The following is a 22,225-nucleotide window of genomic DNA, read 5'->3' as shown; positions in this document are numbered from 1 at the left end:
CGGTTGCTAATGCTAATATGTAAGTAGCTCAAAGGTGCTGATCCAATCCTATCTAAGATGAGGAACCGAGTTCTTCTATTTAGTTTAGCTTGGGCAATCAATGCTGGACTTCTTAGTTTCGTGTGGGGTTGGCTTGACTCACGATTGAAAACGCTTTGAGTCAACCGTAGAATGAGATCGGAACTCTCATCCTTTTGAAAAAGGGGGATTTGGCTGAAATCGATTTTCCACTAGGAAACGTGCCACAACACTTTTGTTTTGGTTCGACCGATTACCCTCAAGCCCTCAAACCTCCTTCTTATTATAGCATCTCCCGTGCGCTTGGTTTGACCCTTGTTTCTTTCATCTGAAGCCCCGTCTGCCGCTCTAATCTCAAACAACATAACTACTTGCATCTGGGGTGAAATATATATAGAAGCTATTGTAAAAATTAAATTAACCTGGAATATTATTTGCTGTGAATCTGATCAAGGCCGAAAAATGAGCAGAATATGGAATCTGGATTATTGGAACATTCTTAAGGAAGCAAATATATGAGCAGAATCCGGAAGCAAATAGAACAACAGGAATGAAAGAAAGACACGTATGAGTATATTTCCGAGAGACCAAGGACAAGTTTACCAAAAATGAGTTTATAGTTACAATAAATTTAACTTAAATAGAGACGCGTTAAATTTAGCGGAGCAATAAGAAAAGAGTAGGAGCCTTCAATGGCGGTGAGTTAATTTCCTAAAAATAGGACACAGATTCCGCTTCTGTTGTGTTCCTCACACCTTGATTTCACCTATATATACACCCCTCCAACATCACAAGTCTCTCACAGGACAAAGCTACCCCTGCATGTGTTTTGTCTTTGATATCCTCAAAACACAACGTTTCAATTTAGAAATCTCAAAGCAAAACACATTAATTCCAACCATGGCAGCTTTCATGTCAAAATTATCTTTGGTTCTGTTCCTCTCTTCTCTCTTCCTAAATGCAGCGTTAGGTATATATATATATATATATATATGTGTGAAGAATTTCATATCCTTAAATTTTGCAATTGTTTTGATATTTGAATGATTTGTTAATATATTTGGATATTTGGGCCGGTGCAGCTGAGCTTGCATGCGAGGATCTGCCAAAGAGTGTCTGTGCGGTTTCGGTAGCGTCTTTGGGTAAAAGGTGTTTGTTGGAGACGTCGGTGGCCAGCAATGGACGCGTGGCGTACCAATGCAGGTCATCGGAGGTGTTGGTTGAGAAAATTTCTGAGTACATAGAGACCGACCAATGCGTTCAAGCATGTGGGGTTGACAGGAACATGATTGGTATTTCATCTGATGCCCTTCTTGAGCCACAATTCACCGCCAAGCTTTGCTCCCCAGCTTGCTACCATGAGTGCCCCAACATTGTTGACCTTTACTTCAACTTGGCCGCCGGCGAAGGTAAGAATTTTTCCAAACTCAGTGAAAAACTTAATTTGGTCCTGATTGGTTTTCTGATTTGTGATATTATATGGTACGTATTTTGTCACATGCAGGAGTATTTTTGCCAAATATCTGTGTGCGTCAGCGCAGCAACCCTCACCGTGCCATGGGCGAGCTTTTGAGCTCTGGCGTTGCCAATGGCCCCATTCCTGCTGCCTATCCACCAGCAACTGCTGCCTCCGCCCCATCTGCGTAAATGCGCGGCGTGAGTTCTTCAAGACCACGTTCCTCTGAAATATGTGTATCTGGATGAGGAATATTGGCGAAGTAGGGAGACAGAAGAGTGAAATTTGTTCTGTTCTTGAATAAAGATGGGATTTAAATTAAATTTACATTCCAAAAAATAGTTCATTACGAACTACTGTGTGAATATTGATCTTTGTACCGATATTACTCGTCTGACTATTTTTATTGTGAATGGATATTATAATTCATATTAATCATCTGCAGTGCAACTCTCAATTAATAAACTAGTCACAATTCAATTATTATTTTCTTTCTAATGCCACTACCATGCATATATGATTGAGTTAGAGGATCTATTAAACTAACATTAATTAGCACATAATTGTTACATGTATTTCTAAAAATGCTCATGCTGTTAATCCTATAAAAAATTCATGCTAAAACAATGTCAGTTCGATAGATTTGCATAAATGTTCTCTAATCCAATTTAAATGAAAACTTTATTCTTAAAAATAATGACTATTTCATATATTCATTAATGTATAGATGGTAGACCAATTTACCAGGCCCATTTAGCTCCAAAAGAAGAAAGAATGGTCAAGAAAAAAAGTACAACTATAGTATTAAAAAAAGAAAAAACTTCACTCATTATTTCTGATATTTTCTCACTTTTGAAAGTATACCCTTAAATTTTTAAAAGTGACAAATTAGTATATCAATCTTTCAATCTTTTTTCATTTTCACAAATATGCTATGATTTTTCGTTAAATCTCATTAAAGTTTTCAAAATAACATTATTTTTTTTTTAAAAAAAAAAATTAAAGATTCAGATGTTGGTATTTTTGCAAATTCTATTAAATTCTGACCAACTCCTAAATCCTTACATTTTTATTTTTATTTTTTATATACAAATAATTATGGGTATTTTGAAAATTTGACACCCCTTTATTAGAATTTAACGAAAAATCCTCACGCGTTTTTATAACGAGTGATTTACGCTATGTTTTAGGTCTAAAGGAAAAGGGACCTAAAGGAGTCCTCATGGGGCGCCTCTTGTGGCTTGTAGCATGGTAGAAGTATATTTGAAATTTTCCACATATCGAGCTAGCTAGAGTTGTAATTGGTGATTGGAGATATAAGTTGTAACCCCATTTTATTTTATGAATATTGACAGGTTTTTAGTATTGACAAATTTAATGTCAAACCTGATTGTTGTAAGTATTAGCAAGGTTTAAGGTTGAGTTGGAATCAAATTGTGGTTGAAGAAACATCAAAATTGAAGTTTGGAGTAGCTGGATCGGTTAATGAAAGTTTAATATGGATAACACACTTAAATTTTTTTGAGGATCCTCAGTTTTACTAAGAATCTATATTCTCAGATCGAATTATAACAAAATTTTCAGACTAATGATGTATACAATACTTGAATTTTTGAAGTAGATACTACGTACGTAGTTGGTTCCAATTGACATGGCTCAGGGAATCGATATTGGCCTTATTGAATGCTTAGCAATTCATGGGAGAAATTGAGGTGAATCATCGATCTCAAAGTGATTCTGATGAGGCAGTCTAATGTGGTCTATAATATGCTTTTTAAACAATGTGGACATAAGTTTGTATGTGCCGAGAACTTCTTTCTCTTTTATTTCACCATATTTGCAAAGCTACAACAAATTATTTTGATTCCAACAAAAATCGTAAAATTTAAAAATCAAAATACACAAAAGAATGAGAAGATCATATAATAAGTAGAACAATTTCTTAGCATTGCGGTAGATCAAGTGGTGGTGGAGGGAGCTTAGACAGGAGAGTAGGTCCATTCTGAACTTCGAAAGCCATGCCCAACCCCCATGGCAAATGCCCGTCGATGTGGCAATGTGCCATCCAGATACCTATATATATATATATTATCATTCAAATTAAGTCCATTTAAAATTAGAAAAAAAAAAAAAAAATTAAGTCCATTTAATACCTATATATATACAAAAGCTATTGTAAAAATTAAATTAACCTGGATTATTTGCTGTGAATCTGATGACGGCCCAACCGCCAACTGGCACGGCGATAGTATTACGTATTTGTGGATTGTCAAGGTTGAACTTTTTGGGGTCATTTTGGGGATCATAGTTTCCAAAGCCCTGGGCCAACACATGGAAGTTGAAACCGTGCATATGTATAGGATGATTCTCCATCGCTAGAAGGGCTGTGTTCTGTAGAACAATCTCCACCGTTGAATTGTACTTCAATGTCTTCACTTTGGTCGATTTGGGTGCAAATAGCAGTGATGGATCGAAGCTGTTGCTGGGATTGGTGTAGTCAAACTCCACCTTGGGTTTGTCAGGAAAATCAGTGGTGTAGATCCCACCCTTTTTATTGTAAAAGAAAGCTTCCAACATAGACAACCTGCTGGGGAGTTGAAATGATTCATTGTTCATGCTCGCAGACAATCGCTGCCCGAAAGGACCGGCACACGTGGCGCTTCCACCGCACGGCGTCAGACCCAACCCAAATGTGATGAACATGTGCTCGTCCACGTTACGTGGCACCGGAACCCACTGGGGCCCACCAGCAAGGCCGAAGAGACTGGTGTAGAACTTGTGGGCGGCGGCCGTGTCGTCGAAAGCCGGTAGGGCCGGCATTATGGGAGTAGCTGACGTGGAGCCCTGGTAGGCGATGATGCCTGTGGTGGGCGTGTTGTCGGGTATGCCTATAATGCTAATGTATGGTTTTGCGGCCATGTAATAGGACCCCACAGGCTGGTCAGCGGTCAGGAGCACGTCGGTGGTGTGACCAGGCGCGAGCACGACCACGTCAGTGGTGTAGGGCTCCGTGTATGAGGCGTCGATGGCGACAACTTTCATCGTATGGTTGGCAATTCCGAAGAACAGCTGGTGATTGAGAGCAGCGTTGATAATGCGTAACATATAGGTCTTCCCTTGGACCACCGTTAACTTATATGTGTCTGAAAAAAATGTACAAATTAATAACAACCTTAATAATTAATTAACCCTTGTTCAAAATTTGACTTGATTTCTTGAAAAAAGAAAAAAAGAAAGTGTTTTATGTTTCAAATATATATGGCGTACTTGGTTTAGAGCAAGGGTAGAGATCACCGGGCTGTCCGTTGATAGTGAAGGCGTCGGAATTATTAGGGGGAATACCGGCGGCGAGGCCCTGATTCTCGACGTCAACGACATTAGCATTCCACCACTCCCCTGCATTAATCACAATTGAACGACATAGCATGCTGTTATATATACTCCCTACAATTCCTCCATTTCAAACGACACAAAGAGTGGTGTTTAAAGTGATAGGAGTCAAACCCAATAAAATGGTAGCTTCTTCGTAGGGTTTTGGAAATGGGTAAGAATGGAAAAGTCTGGGAGAGATGATGAGTGCTCCATGCACGGTTGCACGGAGCCAGGACACGTGAGCATGCCACCAGAGAGTCCCCTCCTGCCCGGTGATTTGAAATTTGTAGGTATAACTTCGTCCAGGACGAATGGGACATTGGGTTACATATGCTGGTCCATCTGCCCAAGCACTCAGTAACTGAAAAACTCCATGCCTGCATAAATATTCCCTCCATGATATAACAATAACCTACAATATCTGATGTAAAATATAAATATATCGTGACCTATTTGTTTTTAAATGAAACCAAATGAATATTTGACCTAAATCTGAGAATAAACAAAACAATGGCATTGGCTAAGCATACGGTGAGATCTCATCTACTAAAAAACGTACGCATGCATATGTTGAGTGAACGTCCCCAATAATTAAATATTTTATTCCTGCTAATAGTAGAAATAGATGGACGAAGAAAATAAGAAATAAAAGAAGAATTAATATTATCATGTTTAAAGGATTTACCAGTGAATAGAAATGTTGTAGGGAGACATATTGAGTACGTGGACGAGGAGGATATCACCCTCATTGGCGTTTATTGTTGGGCCGGGGAGGCTTCCACCAACTGCTGTTATTACTTGCTCATTGCACAACCGCTGGACAGTTAGGTTTTGCACCTGCAACAACAAAAGATGTTAGAATCGATAGTACATCGTACTTCAAATATGGGCAAGAAGTGGGAAAACGAGATTAAACGGGGAAGCTAATTACTTTGAAAGAATGTTGCACGATTAAAGCTGAGGTTAGTGAAGAAGCCAGAAGAGCAAAAGCGCATGCCAGCAAAAACAGAAAACGCGCCATCATTATTGGAGAGAAGGAAAGATATGAAGTAAGAGCTGAAGAGGGAATGAAAATGGAAGTGTTCCTATTTATATTAGAGAATAGAGAGGTAGCATGCATGGAGTTTAACGAACTGGGCAGCATCATATCCTATACGATATTATCTGCGTGGTAAGTGTGTGGTATTATTCAAATACATGGATCTTTTGACTTCTTCACAATTGTCAGAGACTTGTCAAATAATCCATCGGAAATCTGCATACGCATTTGATTTGCCACTTGCCAGTTTAGTTGTGTTAGCAGTTACTAGCTGGCAGCTACCAAGAGATCAAGATGGAAAGAAAAAGGAGGTTTCTGTGACTCTGTATATTATTTAAATTCACATAGATTAATTATATGTTTGTCTTTTGTTTTCTCTCTTCAAAACCTAAAACACCCATGCATTGTCAACTCTGCCAACGGAATTTCGTCATGGGCATTTGAGTTGGCGCTGCGTGTGTTTCACTAAAACTTAAGTTATCTAGCTAGCTACAGCAGATTAGTTTGACCAATTGGAACATTCTTAAGGAAGCAAATACGAGCAGAATCTGGAACAAATCTTGATCGACGCGATAGTTATGAGTACTACTTTTGGTTTTTGTTCGGATTGTTCTACTTCCTCCACTAATATTTTGCAGATAAATTCTTTAGCAAATATCAAAAACTTGCTAAAGATGCCACAAGAATCACTTTTAAGGCAAGAAATCGATCGTTAACTGATTTGAATTACATTCTGAATGGGATTAATTACTTAATACGGAATACGGAAGCACATATCATGATTATTCTACCAAAAGTCAACCAAATCTGGCCAGGCTTTCTCAGATGCTTTTCTTCCAATTTTCTTGTTTTGTTTGTGATGTTTTTTGAACAACATGTTTATTTTTTGATTTATTTGGATGTTGAAGGGACCAAAGATGAAGGGATTTTGAAATGGAGAGGATCATTTTCCCAAAGGTTGATGATGATTAATTAATTCGACTGGCTTGGGAGGCCCGCGCGTTTAATTTTAATGATGTTTATTTCCTTGTATACCTTAGGTACTACTGCATGCTTTTAATGATGTTTAATTATTTAGTTGTGCTACTAGTGTTGTTTTAATGTATTTTTATTACATTATTACAATGTAATAATGCTAGTAACAATTGTTTAGTTGTGCTACTAGTGTTGTTTTAATGTGTTTTTATTGTTGTGTGCTACTAGTGTTGTTTTAATGTGTTTTTATTGTTGTGTGCTACTAGTGTTGTTTTAATGTGTTTTTATTGTTGTAAGTGGTACAATTGTTACTAGCATTATTACATTGTAATACATGTATTTTTATTACATTGTTGTTTGATGGGTCGATCGATTATGGAGCATGGTTTAGACTTTCATGTTTCAATTGTTACTAGCATTATTACAATGTAATACATGGTAGTAGATGGAGCATGAGCCATTTTGCACGTGTGGGGCTGGACGCATGCGACCTTTAATTTCATGGCGAAAACTCATTGGAATTAATATGTATCTAAGCTGTTAATATCACTAGTTACGCCCAAAAATGTTCAAAGATTAAAAGCCTCAAACAGTCAAACGGTCCAAATAAGAAAACAAAAACTAGGCCGAGAACATTCAAAATGGGCCTAAAAAGTTCAAATTAGGACCAAACAAACTCCAATTAAGCCCATTTAGTTTTTGTCTACCACCCGCCACCGTCATTGACTTGAAATGGTAGCAATGAATGTCGAAAACACCCTTCCAGCGAAAAGAGTCGGTGGCATTTTTAAAATTTTTAACTTTAGTGGTGGCGGGGCCGGAATACCTATTTCCGCCACCGACTTCACCCGTACCAAGCCCTACAGTTTTTAAATAATGTTCAATATGAGAAGAGAATAGAACGTACGATGGAGAGGCTCTTGGTATATATGGTGGAGTTTTATAAGATCTCCCACCCAAAAAGGATTTCTTTTTGACGATTTTTGTGGTAGCAAAAAACCAAATTTTTTTCTTCATTTTTACCCTCACTTCAAACAAATAAAGTTAATATGTTTAGGAAGGTATAAATGTTATTTTCTCGGTCAGAAGCGAAGGCAAAAGTGGAAGAAAAAAAATTTAAAATAACACGTGACTTGCACATGATCGTTGACCGTCAATTTTAACCTCTTTAACTAATGGAATTGGACTTTTTGTCATAAGATATATGGTAGTTTGATGGAGTCATGAGTCATAGTTGGTAGTTCATGGGAGAAAGTGTCAAGGCACTATAGTTCATCGAGGCAAAAGATAATTACCCCTTAATATTATGTTAGAAGGGAGCGAGAGTATTAGATTAATTTACAAACTGAAAATAAATGTAGGCAAAAACAGCAAATATTATTTCACTCGAGGAATTAATGTAATTTAATAAGAAATTAATGGTGAAAAGAATCAACGGATGACTCCTACCTTTATTACAATTTTATTTTTCGATCAAACGAATTAACCAAATGCCAAACTACAAACATTGATTAATGATAGAATGTGAGGAAAAAAAAAACAGTGACACGGCTTGGAAGCCATGGCCGTCGACTTAAAGCTTCTAGCATTGTGGTAGATCAGCCGGTGGTGGAGGCAGCGTAGATGATGGAGTTGGTCCATTCTCAACTTCAAAAGCCGTGGCCAGCCCCCATGGCAAGTGCACATCCAGATGGCAATGTAATAGCCACATACCTGTACATTATATGTATATTAATGTAAGAAACAAAGATTAATTTAAATAATATATATAAGAGGGATATATATTATATAGTTAAAAGAATAAATACAAACCTGGATTATTTAATTGGAATCTAATGACGGCCCATCCTCCGACAGGAACGGCAATTGTATTACGGGTCTGTGGATTAATGAAGTTGAACTTTTTGGAGTCATTAACGGCGTCATAATTCCCAAACCCTTGAGCCAACACGTGGAAATTGAAGCCGTGAAGGTGTATAGGATGATTTTCCACAGCCAATAATGCCGTGTTCTGCAAGACCATCTCCACCGTTGAATTATACTTAAATTTCTTCACTTTGGTTCCTTTTGGCGCAAATAGCAGTGATTGGTCAAGGCTGATGTTGGGGTTGGTGTAGTCAAACTTCACCGGAGGCACGCTGGGGAAATCAGTGGTGTAGACCCCATCCACGTTGAGAAAGAACGCTTGCAGCATAGACAGACTGCTGTTGCTCGGGAGCACGAACGATTCGTTGTTCATGCTCGCAGAGGCTCGCTGCCCTAAAGGACCTCCACACGTGGCGTTCCCTCCGCACGGCGCGAGGTTGACACCGATGGTGACGAACATATGCTCGTCCACTTGATTCGGCACCGGGAACCAGTGGGGCCCCCCCGCAAGACCGGTAAGATTGGTGTAGAATTTGTTGGCGGTGGGGGTGTCGTTCAAAGCCGGCAGGACAGGCATGAGGGGAGTAGTTGACGTGGAGCCCTCGTAGACGACGATGCCCCTTGTGGTCGTGTTATCGGCCGGCACGCCTGGAGCGCTAAGGTACGGCCTTGCGGCCATGTAGTAAGACCCCACCGGCTGGTTGGCAGCGAGAAGGACGTCGGTGGTTTGGCCGGGAGCCACCACAATTACGTCGGTGACATACGGTTTAGCGTACGAGGCGTCTATAGCGACAACTGTCATATTGTGATTGGCTATCTTGAAGAAGAGCTGGTTATTGAGTGCAGCGTTGATTATACGTAGCTTGTAGGTCTTTCCTTGCACAACCTTCAGCTTATATGTGTCTGCATGCTCAAAATGATATATAGAAATTAACATGATTAATAGAACAAAATATTATGGAAATAAATTTTCTGCAAACCGGTCAGTATATATGAAGAAAATATCTTTTAACTCATTTAATAGGAAAAGAGTAGTCTCCATTTTAAATCCCTTCCATTTCCCCTCGTTAGTATATTTAGAAGGATAGTGTTGTCCAAAAATTTTAACTTCAAAAAAATTTGGACAATTTTACCCTTCTAAATGCACTAATGAGAGAAAATGAAGGAAATTTGAAATGGAGATGATTATTTTCCTTTAAAATAGTGTCAAGTGTATAAACATTTAAAATATTGGAGGGGTATTTTTGTCTTTTCATTTTTTGAGGGGACAAAAATACCCTTCATTATAACTAAATGGATATTCTCTAGTTCAAATGAAATTGAAAGGATCATAATTCCATTAAATAGCCGTTTACTAACTTAAACTAAATTTAATGTTCATTTTTAATGTTTATAGACACTTTGCACTATTTTAAATGGGTTTAAAGATATTTTCTTCAAACTTATTTGAAGGAAATTTCTATCCAAATATTATTAACGATACATGATTTGTTACGTACCATTTTGAGAGCATTGATAAAGATCGCCGGGCTTTCCATTTATTGTGAAAGCGTCGGAAATGTTGGGAGCAGCACCGGTAGCGAGCCCCTCGTTCTCAACATCAACGACATTAGCATTCCACCACTCTCCTGAAATAATAAAGAGATAGATTTTAGTGGCATGCTTCTTACTTTTGAGAGAATAATCAGAAAAGTCAAAGATGATGTACCAAACAAGATGGGAACTTCTTTGTAGGCTTTAGGGAACGGGTAGGAATGACCGGCTCTGGGGTGGATGATGAGTGCGCCGTGGACGGTTGCACGGAGCCAGGATGAGTGAGCATGCCACCAAAGGGTGCCCTCTTGGCCGGTGATTTTAAATTTGTAAGTATAGCTGTTTCCAGGACGTATAGGGCACTGAGTGACATATTCTGGCCCGTCAGCCCAACCGCTTAGTAATTGAAATACACCATGCCTGGAAATACAATATTCATCCGCAATATAAGCATGTGCGAACTAATTAATGACGATAATATCCCAAAATAAAAAATAAAAAATTAATGTAGTTGGTAATCATAATAAGAAAGAGAGTATGAAGTAAAAACGAAATAATTTAATTACTTAAGTTTGTGATTTCAAAATATATGACAAGACACTTTTTACGATTTTATTTAAAAATACAGCAAAACTATAAGGCCAAACGAACTCTTAATAGAAACAACTATACATTTGAAGTAAAGTATAATATTCTGATGCTGAATATATATTTGGATAGAAATACAAATCTTTTAGTTTTTATTGATGTTATGATATTAAGTAAATTTATTATCTTTCATTTTAATTAAATATTTCAAGTGTTGAGACTCACATTTACTTAGGTAAAAATTCTAGCCAACATATGAAGGAGACTATTAAAATATTAATTAAATAATTAAATTTAGATTTAACCAAATTTAAAGAAGAGAAAAACCTGAAGTAATGGACTAAGTATTCACTGAATTCTTGTGAAGAAAACGTAATCACTTTATGTTCAATAAGTCAAAAGTAATAACTGGCTGAGGATAAAAAATGTTCAAAATTTGAGATTTGTGAAAGAAAATGCCACCATGTTTTATTGTCAAAGACAAACCTATGATTCTAGAGACCAAAGTGAGGATTTACCAGTGAATAGTAATGTTATAGGGTGACTTATTGAATACGTGGACGACAAGGGTATCACCCTCTCGAACACGTATTGTCGGACCAGGGAGGCTTCCATTCACGGCAGTTATCACTTGCTCATTGCATAGCCGCCGAACAGTGAGGTTTTGCACCTGAAACAATGTAAATATATAAGAGATGTTAAAATACGTAAAATTTCAAATATTGTCGAAAACATAAGGGTAATTAATTAATACGTAAAATTTCAACTATTGTTGAAAACATAGGGGGTAAGAGAAGTTAATTACATTGAATGAATGTTCTACTATTGCAGCAGAAGCCAGAGAAGATGCTAAAAGAGCTAAAGCACAAGCTTGCAAAAACACAAAACGTCCCATGCTGAGGACTGGAGAGAAGAAGGCTAGCTAGCTATCAATGGGATGAATGGAGGAACAAAGTAGGAAAGTTTCTACTTATATCAGATGATGAGAAGTTGGTTGTTCTCTAACGAAAATGTTTTTGGGTTGTGTGATATTGTCTCAAGGCAAGGATTGGCTTATATATATAGGGAAAGCCTGAGGGGACTCGCCACGATTGCGTGAAAAGTTAGCTAATAGTTCCCCGTGGGTTTAGATAAGGGTTTTGATGAATTGGAATTTCGTTATCTAACTTCCTAAGTTGGCAACCCAACGTCTCTAAAGAAGCTTAATTATACAAGTCATCACAATTGGAGGTGCAATTTTTACCTTTTCAAGCATTGTGGTTGAAGTCAACAAAAAAGGAAAGAAAAGTAAAAGTAAAAAAGAGTGGCTGAAGTTTTGTTGTTGTTGTTCATTTAGAAGTTGGTAACAATTACATGGTAGAAGAAGTTTTCTCCAGTACTTTATAGTTTATAGCAGAGAACCGTGTTTAATTAATTGTCTTTGACTAATTGATATGACTAGTTCGATTAATTCAAATGGCTTTAGAGTGATGATTACAACACGTTGTTTATTAGGAAATAAATGATAATTATTAAACGTATGTAGAAAAAACATGGCGATCGAGGCAGGCAGAGATTCCTTTCAATCTTGATACGTGGTCAAATGTAAAAGTCATGCTTTCATAGTTGGCTCCCAACAAATGATATTTCTCTTCAGGCATTCATTTTGGGAGCTAAGCTAGCTGTATAATATGGCAACCGGTGAAGGGATAAGTCTCAAGACTTCTGAGACCCCCCCAATATGATGAAATAATGATCAGATAAATATATAGATTTTAGCATTACTCGATATCATGATTAATTCTGGCTCGATTAATTGTCCAAATGATGATCATTTTCAAAACTTCTCGTTTATCATGCATTTATTTTCTTATTAAACTTATGGGAGTTGGAAAATGGTTGAAGCAGAAAATGGTTGTCGTCCAACTGTAAATAGAAAACGAAAGAAAAAGAAGGTTAAGTACTAACATACAAGTTACAACTACAAATATGAATTAAAATTATTACTTATTATTAAATAATCACTCTCGTATCTTTCATCATTCTTAAAAAAAAAAAGGCAAGATCTCATCACAATATATCGATCGATCGATCCCACCAATCACAGATTGGGATTCAGGCTAATTAGGCTGATTCAAAAAAAGAAAAAAGAAAGAAAACAATAATATATAGCATATTGATCGAAGGCACTTATATGTGGATAATATATTTTGAGATTATTAAATTTATACAGCTGTTGTAACTTGTGATGGCTAACACAAAGGAAGCCCTGTCGTCCTCAGTTTGTTATATATATATATCTTTGTCAACGCATGTAGCTCTTCAAATAATCGATCTCATTAATTATATATATACATATATAAATTTGTTTCTAATTAATATTTATTTATTTTTGTGTTCCTGATTTAGAACAAACATTTTGGAGCACGCGCGTAGTCCTGGTCGTTATCGGTTAGGTAACCGTTGACTAAATCTTCTCCAAGTTTCTGTAGACTGTAGCAAAGATAAACTAGTCAGTTGCCTTGGCAATGAAGTTACATGCAATTAGTCATTGAAATGTAGGCATATGGTAATTCAATGAGATAGAATCTTCTACTCATCATAGACTTTACCTCGTCTTTCATCTTTTTTTTTTTTTTTTTTTTTAACCTTAGCTCATCTTTGATCATCTTTCATACGTCATGTCTTTGCTATATGAGATTATTTTGATAAGAAAAGTAATTAATGGTTCTCTTCATTCAAACTTTTAAGAAAAGTAATTAATGGTTCTCTTCATTCAAACTTTATATATATATATATATATATATATTTCTTCCGTTTGGTTTACCCGTTCTAAAATGTGCGACTTTTCTTATTTTGTTTAAAAGCATATTTTTAACGTGTAAAATTGCAAGGCTAAATATTGCCGGCATTCTTATAGTTCCACTAATATATATGACATGTCAATGAATTTAAACCCTTTTCTTATGAATCTAACATAAAAAGCTATATATACCTAAACTTTGCATATATATTTCTGTTTTCTGATCCAAGAATTTACATTTTCACATCCGAAGCAAAGCAAATGGTTGAAATAGTTGCACCAGAATTGATTTTAAAAGGGGCGCACACATACACACACATATATATATATATATATATATAAAGAAAAAAAGTAATTCAACGTTTTCTTTATCCTTTTGTTTTGGTCATAAGTTTCCTGTCACAGTAATCACAGTCTTAACGTTAGTTGCTTCCATGCTGTTTCCGAAGACAAAATCGGCTTTATAGCCAGTAGCCCTAGAAAAAGACATCCTCTGACAATTCAAACGTTCTGTGGAAATTAAGAAGAGAGAAAAACAAAAAGTGGGTCATAGCCTTAATACTGTGGGCAATATTTATATATATATATATATATATATATATATATATATAAACATGTCGCACATGTCGCACAAGCACAAGGAATAGAGATCGAATTAGTTCAGAAATTGGTAAACCACTTAAATTATAAGTTCCGGTGAGATCAACTGATCTGTCAACATTTGATGAGCACATCATGAACAGTTCAGAAAAATGTTCCGTGGTCTTCTTGGCAATGTCGTTGAAAGAAGCTATACATTTTTGTCACTTTCATCTTTATGTAATTAACTTTGTGCGGGTGATCGATGGTTTGGTCATCGATCGGTGGCCGGATTGCGTATAATTAAATAAAATAAAAAAGAAGAAGACATGATAATGATACTGGAATTAAAATCCACGCACGCAACCCAAAGACTCTTACTAACTCTATACATAGTCTAATAGTAAATGAAGAACTAGTCGCCAAGAAAAAAAACAAGGAACTAGTCTAAAAGAACCTCATCAATTGGTCAGAATCATCCATATTAGATTTAATTTTTTTTTTTTTTGAATTAATTCAACCAAAAAAAGGTTAATTTTATGGGATGAGGCCATTGCTGTGGTGGCTTCAGGTTTTGTGTGTGAACCTGTCTTTTTGTTTTTTGATGCCCAGAGAGTCTTTTAGAAGTTTCTGCTACAGCAATATTTAATTGAGAACATGCAGGACACCAAAGTGAAGACAATGATACAGAAAGTGGGAATACTAGTTCATCAAATTCAAAACCTTTCGAGAAACTGGGAACATTTAATTCAAACCTTATATAATAAATATGATTGAAAAAAAAAAAAATTGTAAAGAAAAAAACTCTTTAACCATAAAATATCACTTGATATGTACGTAATACAACTCAAATTTGGTAATTATTCTTAATCAAGTATAAAAAACAGTCTAATCAATAGTTATCAACCTTTTCAAAAAACTTATTGAGTAATTAATTAATTAATAGTTATTGAGTCTAATCAATAGTTATCAACCTTTTCAATATTGTACTTTCCTTACAAAATAAGTAAATCTATAGGTATGAAGATTGTAAGTCATTAAATATTTTAATGAGATGCACATAGTCGGTGGCGGTGCCGTATGGAGACCCACACGTGTGAAGAAAATTGATACCTCACCTTGCCTTGAATCTACTCAGATTTTAAAGATTTGCCTTGAATCTACTCAGATTTTTATTTATTTTTAATTGAAAGGGGAAAAGAGGAAAAGAAAAAAAGAGGTTATAAGGACGGATCTTTTTCATTATTGATCCAATTGGAAGAGAGAATGAGAAATTCAATGGGAATGTTACCAAACACATGATGGGTATCGGCCCATTTAGCTAATAAGTGTGCACAATAATTAGCACATCTGAATACTTTCAAAACTTTCCAGCTTTGAAAGGAAGAGATACCAAGAGTAATATTAGATACAATAGAAAGTAAGCTACCAAGAGGGGAAAAGATGGGGTTGATTTACAACAAAAATCACCAGAAGCACATCATCTTCCAAATTAAAGCAAAACAACCACACTCCGTAAAATAAGCCAGTTGAGAGGCCAAAAGAACTACTGAGGCTTCTCCTAAGAGCACATTAATGGAGTGAAGTTTCTGCTTAGCTGGAAGAATAATATTCCCTAAAAAATCACTGATAACCGCAACTGTCACCGCAAAGTTGTCTCTGATTGTAACATCAAGAGGGAGGGAAGAGTAGCTACACGCTAAGAAGAGAGATGAGAATCCAAGTTTATCTTAAGCTGCAAAATAGCCTTTCTCGGATCACGTTGCAACGCCTCATGAATCAACTTATTCCTGGACTGCCAAATAAAATTCAAAGCGAGAGTTGCAAATAGTTGAAATTTTGACTTTAATGAATCAATAACAACGAAATCCGTCTCCAAAAGGTAATTCAATCGGCTGTGAACCACGCCTAATGTCACTAATTCGAATTCCTCCTCCCCCTTCCTTTGTGTGGACATGTCAAGAAAAACAACGAAACCCGACAAGCAAAGGCCCAGCACTGGCGCGATTTTCTTGCTTGCTTCCTTAAAATGGGCCAAGCAATAACGTTTGCTTCATTAAATTGGGCCAAGCCTTAGTTATATGATGGGCCTAGTGGTGTTGTCCGAAGTAGAATGCGAACTACGACTACGGCGGTTAAGACATTGTTCACTCTTTGGTGGATCCCTATAAAAGACTTGAATGTTTAAAATAAAAAACATTATTATTATTTTTATTTAAAAAAAAAAAAAAAAAACCGTGAAACAGCCAAACCTCATCAATTTATAAATCTAAACATTTTTCAATGAAAATGAGACAGAAACGAAGATGACAATTTTGAGTATATAAAATGTCAAGAATAGAGCGTTACTAAGGCCAAGACTTGGACGATGATTGAAGGTGTTAGGTTTTATATTTGTGTTGGTAAAAATCATAAAGGAAATACAGTAAAGTTTTTGGACTAGCTGGAATTCCCGAGTCCTCTGCTATTTGTCTCTAGTCTTAATGAGTTTGAGCCCCGACATGAGATCCGATGATACGCAAAGTATCACATCTTTTACTGGGGTTGCCAAGACCATTGGATGGGCTAGGACCCCAAAAAAAAACGTTATATATGTCGGACTCGGGACACCCTTCATCTCAACCTAGGGTATATGCAAGGAGCTCTATGTGAGAGGCTTGGGCTACTTTTGAGATTTTATATACATATATAATAAAAAAATATCTTTAAAGAAAAATACATAAGAGAATAAAAAAATTGTTAAAGAATATATTAAAAAATTAATTGGTAAAATAAAAAATAAAAATAAAAATATATATACTTTTAAATTAATTATTTTAACTAACCTTTTTAAAGATGCTCACTGTAAAATGTTGACATGGTTGATGAAAGCGTAGTAGTTTTCCCGCCACTCCGGAACGTACCTGTTCCCGCGCGTTGTGTAGATGTAACTGTAAATGTAGTAAAGAAAGTATCGTCGTCACAAAACTGTGTTAGGTATTTCCATGTGCGTTGTGTGCATCTCTGCCACGCCTTTATTACCATGGGCAAAACATTTACTCACTAAAGCCATGAATTACATTAATAACCTTGTTATTGCAATTTTGTTTTTACTTTCTTTACACACCCAAAGAAAACAAAGATCTGTCCACAAGGTTTAATCTGTTGTGTTCTATGTCTCATAAAGTAGAGATTACTAGTTCGAATTTCTCATTCTCCTTTTTATTGTATAAACATGTAAATAAAAAAAAAAAACTAAGAAAACTAAGATCTCTTATCTTCTCTCCATATATATATATATATATAATGGAAAATGGTAGCATACTTTCATAATTAATTAATTAATTTTTTTTATTTTTTATTTTTAACCATGGCAATACTAGGTTAACACAACAAAATTTGTGGCAACCTCAACCGAACTTTTAAGGGTCACCGCACCATCTCAAAATCTTTGAAATGGTCGCAACCACCAAGTGGAGTGACCTCAACCACTCTTATATGGTGGTGGTTAAAGGTATCGTAGACCAAGAGGTGGAGTGCAAATTTTTTTTGCCGGCACTATCATGTTAGGAAATAGGAAGTAAGGAAAAAAGGGGATAAGACGAAAATATGAATAGCATTGCTCTTTATGGTAATTAGGGCATCTTCAGCAGATGCTCTAAAAGATTGATAAATATATTTTGAAGAAATTGGTGAGTCTAACTCATTTTATAAAATCAGTTCAATAAAAGAGGGTTACACATTTCTTATAAACATGCCCAAGATCTTATTCACAGGCAATGTGAGATTATTTATCAACACCCTTATTCACATACAGGCTGGTATTTTTCTTGATTATTGTCACGAGGTAAATAATGTGGCCTCATTCATCATGTGGTAGGCTCTGATATCATGAAGAAATTTATGGGCCTAACTCATTTTATAAAATCAGTTCAATAAGAGAGAGTTGCTAATTCCTTATAAACATGTCAAAAATCTTGTTTACAGGTAATGTGAGATTATTTTTCAACATATTTAGCTATTATCAACCATTTTTTGCCTTCAACAAAATAGTCATTCTAAAATTTAGCTGTAGTACATTTTACAATTATTTTAATAATTTCTCTCCCGTCTCTCCCTCTCATTATTTCTTAACAAACAATAAAAATAATATTTAAAGAAAATAAAGAATTGAAAGAGTTTATATATAAAAAAAAAATTAATAGTTGAAAAAATATTTTGAGTAGAAAATAGTTGCTACTACTGAAAATACTCGGTAAATTCAGTTTTGGTGTCGATGAATTTGAAACAAAAGGGCAAATAGTAATTTGATCAGGGACGCGGTAGTCATTTAAGAAAAAGCCACTATGGTAAAGTAAAACTGACAACAGGGAAATCCCGAAACACTTGCCCTATAAATCTCGTTCACAGTCTCTGTTGGAAGACACTTGCAGTTAATTCCGGTAGGTACTAGTCCTGAGGATTCTACACACAGACGCACAAAGAGAAAGCGAGAGAGGAAGATGGAAGTGGAGGACGCAACGGTGGTCGACGGAGGCGACGAGATGGACGTCGGAGGAGACGGTGGGAGCGGCGACGAGGCGGTGGTGGTTGTGGGCGGAGGAGGCGCGCAAGGGGGCAGAGACAGGGTGAAGGGACCGTGGTCTCCCGAGGAGGACGCGGTACTGAGTCGGCTGGTGAGCAAGTTCGGGGCGAGAAATTGGAGCCTAATCGCCCGCGGAATCGCCGGCCGATCCGGCAAGTCTTGCCGGCTCCGGTGGTGTAATCAGCTCGACCCTGCCGTGAAGCGCAAGCCCTTTACTGGTGTAGTACACATTGCTTGATCTCAAACCCTTTATTTTATGTTATATTTTTTCATTTCAGTCTCTTGTTTTGATTGATTTAGAATGTGGTTGTGTTTTGTTATTGATTATTTGATTTTTCGTTTGTTGTAAATTGAGGATTAGACACCATTTTGATCGCTTTCTGGGTCTTCAAACATTAGGTTATGCATGTTAGTCTTAGTTTAAAAATAGAAGTCTACTTTTGCAACCAATTGGGGATTTTGAGGCTTAAATTTGAACCCAGCAATATTGAAGATTTGAATAGAAGTATGACGTGCCTTTTAGAGGAGATGAATAGAGTGAACCATCAATTCATTGAAATTAGATTCTTTGTTTACTAATAAGATCATCCTGGCTTGATTAGCAGCACTTAACTTATCAAAATTTTGATAATTGGAAAAATATAAATTTGAGACATTATATTCTCATGAATCGTTATTACATGAAACCTTGGTATCTCTATTTTGTGAATTGGGGTGGACTGTAGTCTACATTACCCAAAATGCCCCAAAATATATAATATGTTGGTACATCAAGAGGATTCTGGAGTATGTCATGACAGAGCTACTCTGAGAGGTTGGATTTGAATTTTTTTGGAACTATTGGAGGTTTCCTGGCCAGGCTTAGCCTTCTGTTGAATTGGTCCATGTCTCCCCGATCAATGTTCTTAAATAGTTTGGCAGGCTCTGAGGCTCGCATGCTGCATTCTACAGCCAATAATATGTTCTTGTCACCCTCTTTATACATCAAAGCATTCGTTCAGTTACTTATGCTGTATATTGAATTTTATAATCTCATTGTTTGTGTCAATGAACGGCTATAATTTTGTAATGAATGATGGCATGGGACCCTCATTTGTTGAGATACCATACTATAATGTAATGAATAATGGCATGGGATCTCTTGTTTATGAACGTCATGATATCCACAGAAATTCACCCAAAATCTGCCCTCAGTGTGGGAGTTTGCTTGTATAGCTACTACTTACTACCCTCACCTTAAGGCTTAAGCGATTATGAGAATTGGCATACAATGGTCACACTTTTTCATCTTTATATGCATATATGTACTGTGCAAATGGTTGTTTCCAATTTCATGCTATTGACAAATATGGGAAACTTGCATTTATACTGATGTTTGATGGCAATGGAATCCCAATCAGATTTTTACATGCTGTCTGGTAGTAACAGGCATGCATCTTGCAATAATGGGAAAATGTTGTTGTTTGTATTTTTAGTCATAGAATGTACATGTAGACATACAACAGTTTTCAGTATGTCATTAATAAATGTTGAATTAGTGTATATTGTCCTTCTTGAAGAACAAGGCTAACAAAACTAAAGTTGTTTCAGATGAGGAGGATCGTATCATAGTTGCAGCGCATGCAATTCATGGAAACAAATGGGCAGCAATCGCAAGGCTTTTACCGGGAAGAACAGATAATGCTATCAAGAACCACTGGAATTCTACCCTAAAGCGTCAGTGCGTGGAGTTTGGCAAGATTAAGTTAGAATCTAGTATGCTTGATGATGTTAGCTTAGACAAAACCAAGGCATCATCTGAAGAAACCCTGTCATTTGGGGATGTCAATTCATTCAAATCCTTCGAAGGGAGAGATATAAGCTCTTTAGAGAATATGGATGAGCAGAATGAAGACAAGCTGCCAATAGAGGGTCATTTTTGCCAGGAAGCCAAAGACAAGCCTACTCTTTTTCGACCCGTGGCACGTGTTAGTGCTTTTAGTGTATATAACCCTTCAGATAGCTTAGATCCTGCATCTTCTTTCCCAACGCCAGTTCCAATGCAAGGACCTCTGATTCAAGCATCAAAACCAGATGTTGAGATTTGCAAGTTATTTGAAGGAGTCTATGGTGAGCAGTTGGTGCCTCATAATTGTGGCCATGGTTGTTGCGGGAAAGAAAGTGATAGAAATCCTGGAAGTTCTTTGTTGGGGCCAGAATTTGTTGAATTTTCAGAGCCTCCATCCTTCCCAAGTTTTGAATTGGCTGCAATAGCCACAGATATAAGTAACCTTGCTTGGCTTAAAAGTGGGTTAGAGAATAGCAGTGTCAGAGCGATGGGTGATGCAGCCGGCAGAATTGTATCTCATGGATCTCAAGTGCAAATGGGGATTTTTGAAGAGACTAGAGTGAATGACCATTTTTGTTTTGATGAGGGGAACAACAGGTTAATGGGCATGAAGACCAATGTACTATCGACGTAGACTGGTAAGAAACCATTTTCTTTTTTGCGAGTTGAAGTTGAGGGGATTGGATTAAATTCAATGATTATATCTCCATGTTAAAAGGTGACTTCACAAGGTAACAGATCTAGAAGAAAATTTGTTTAACTGTGATCTTTGTGGTAGTATTGTGTGATCGGCCATTTAAATTTTCCCACCAGAAGACTTACCTAAGAAACATTATAAATCATGGATTATAGAAAAGAGAAGAAATCAATTAGAAGTTTTCCAGTGGTCCTTCTATTAGCTTGGGCGCCTTTTACCATTATTCTTAATGATTAGTTTCTTGGTATGTTGCAGGAGGCAAACTTTAGTAGAGAACTTGGCAATCTATCTTTGCATTAGTAGCGCTCGGTAGCGTGTACTTGGAGTTGGCTATAAATAACTTGGAGCAACTTTTTTCAGTCAAGCAAAGCTTGTCCAAGTATCTGGATTCAGCTATACTTATCTTGTTGAAAATTTCCCCTCCTCCTCTCTGCATCAAGTTTTGGCAAGATCATGGCCTCACAGTTTGGAATCAACGGCCTGGATTGGCTGAACTCGACTTTGGGAACTCCAAGAGGAACTGAATCCACAGTGCCGAATTGCAATTTCCAGTCCCTGCACTTCTGACTCCCAGAAGTACTGGAAACCTTTTGTCATCAATTTCAAAAATTTAATTCTGGATGTTTAATATGCATCCCCATGCGTCATAAACGTTCCCTCTTCCCCGGCACCCCCCTCGGCCGCCGCCTCCTCTTTTTCTATGCCATCTTGTTGTGCTCTTCTAGCGACGTCTTTTTGGTATGTTTAATATATATATAAAGGGTAGGTGGATGTGGTTAATCACCACCTCCACCCCTGCTCGTGTTATGCATTGTGCCACCCGAAACAAGGGCGGTTGGCAGGTGGGCAATGCGGGCCGGTTATTAACCAGCCTGCGTGAACAGTCAAATTGGTTTGTCTAGGGAAGAAAAAAACTCCAGCAACTAGA

The 22,225-nt window shown here is 36.8% G+C and overlaps 4 protein-coding genes across 4 annotated transcripts; 2 read left to right on the top strand and 2 right to left on the bottom strand.

The window, feature by feature from the left end:
• Window positions 1–835: 835 nt before the first annotated feature.
• On the top strand, window positions 836–1,880 carry LOC132162538 (uncharacterized). The gene is made up of 3 exons (XM_059572780.1): window positions 836–988; window positions 1,101–1,427; window positions 1,523–1,880. Exons 1-3 carry the CDS (start codon window positions 841–843, stop codon window positions 1,663–1,665), a joined length of 618 nt encoding a protein of 205 aa, XP_059428763.1. The 5' UTR covers window positions 836–840; the 3' UTR covers window positions 1,666–1,880.
• Window positions 1,881–3,416: 1,536 nt separating this feature from the next.
• Window positions 3,417–5,870, bottom strand: LOC132162066 (laccase-7-like). Its single transcript, XM_059572312.1, has 6 exons — window positions 5,778–5,870; window positions 5,532–5,683; window positions 4,979–5,223; window positions 4,742–4,870; window positions 3,667–4,617; window positions 3,417–3,547 (listed from the first exon to the last, which is right to left on the bottom strand). The coding sequence occupies exons 1-6, from the start codon at window positions 5,868–5,870 to the stop codon at window positions 3,417–3,419; spliced, it is 1,701 nt and encodes a 566-aa protein (XP_059428295.1).
• Window positions 5,871–8,299: 2,429 nt separating this feature from the next.
• On the bottom strand, window positions 8,300–11,853 carry LOC132191931 (laccase-7). Its single transcript, XM_059607068.1, has 6 exons — window positions 11,653–11,853; window positions 11,366–11,517; window positions 10,435–10,679; window positions 10,226–10,354; window positions 8,673–9,629; window positions 8,300–8,573 (listed from the first exon to the last, which is right to left on the bottom strand). Exons 1-6 carry the CDS (start codon window positions 11,740–11,742, stop codon window positions 8,443–8,445), a joined length of 1,704 nt encoding a protein of 567 aa, XP_059463051.1. The 5' UTR covers window positions 11,743–11,853; the 3' UTR covers window positions 8,300–8,442.
• Window positions 11,854–18,569: 6,716 nt separating this feature from the next.
• LOC132191932 (transcription factor MYB1) lies at window positions 18,570–22,099 on the top strand. Its single transcript, XM_059607069.1, has 3 exons — window positions 18,570–18,990; window positions 20,363–21,238; window positions 21,553–22,099. Exons 1-2 carry the CDS (start codon window positions 18,690–18,692, stop codon window positions 21,232–21,234), a joined length of 1,173 nt encoding a protein of 390 aa, XP_059463052.1. The 5' UTR covers window positions 18,570–18,689; the 3' UTR covers window positions 21,235–21,238; window positions 21,553–22,099.
• The last annotated feature ends 126 nt before the right edge of the window (window positions 22,100–22,225 follow it).

Source organism: Corylus avellana, chromosome ca9 (genome assembly GCF_901000735.1).
Source record: "Corylus avellana chromosome ca9, CavTom2PMs-1.0".
NCBI lineage: Eukaryota > Viridiplantae > Streptophyta > Magnoliopsida > Fagales > Betulaceae > Corylus > Corylus avellana.
This window is presented reverse-complemented; position numbering and strand designations above follow the sequence as displayed.

Excerpts from the sequence above, each read along its gene's own strand:
- LOC132162538 (XM_059572780.1), top strand. The coding sequence starts at position 841 with ATGTGTTTTGTCTTTGATATCCTCAAAACACAACGTTTCAATTTAGAA. Across the intron at positions 989-1,100 it reads CTTCCTAAATGCAGCGTTAG|CTGAGCTTGCATGCGAGGAT; the intron begins GTATATATATAT and ends GGGCCGGTGCAG. Across the intron at positions 1,428-1,522 it reads CAACTTGGCCGCCGGCGAAG|GAGTATTTTTGCCAAATATC; the intron begins GTAAGAATTTTT and ends TGTCACATGCAG.
- LOC132162066 (XM_059572312.1), bottom strand. The coding sequence starts at position 5,870 with ATGATGGCGCGTTTTCTGTTTTTGCTGGCATGCGCTTTTGCTCTTCTG. Across the intron at positions 5,684-5,777 it reads TCGTGCAACATTCTTTCAAA|GTGCAAAACCTAACTGTCCA; the intron begins GTAATTAGCTTC and ends TTGTTGTTGCAG. Across the intron at positions 3,548-3,666 it reads ATTCACAGCAAATAATCCAG|GTATCTGGATGGCACATTGC; the intron begins GTTAATTTAATT and ends ATATATATATAG.
- LOC132191931 (XM_059607068.1), bottom strand. The coding sequence starts at position 11,742 with ATGGGACGTTTTGTGTTTTTGCAAGCTTGTGCTTTAGCTCTTTTAGCA. Across the intron at positions 11,518-11,652 it reads TAGTAGAACATTCATTCAAT|GTGCAAAACCTCACTGTTCG; the intron begins GTAATTAACTTC and ends ACATTGTTTCAG. Across the intron at positions 9,630-10,225 it reads TTATCAATGCTCTCAAAATG|ACACATATAAGCTGAAGGTT; the intron begins GTACGTAACAAA and ends TTGAGCATGCAG.
- LOC132191932 (XM_059607069.1), top strand. The coding sequence starts at position 18,690 with ATGGAAGTGGAGGACGCAACGGTGGTCGACGGAGGCGACGAGATGGAC. Across the intron at positions 18,991-20,362 it reads GAAGCGCAAGCCCTTTACTG|ATGAGGAGGATCGTATCATA; the intron begins GTGTAGTACACA and ends AAGTTGTTTCAG.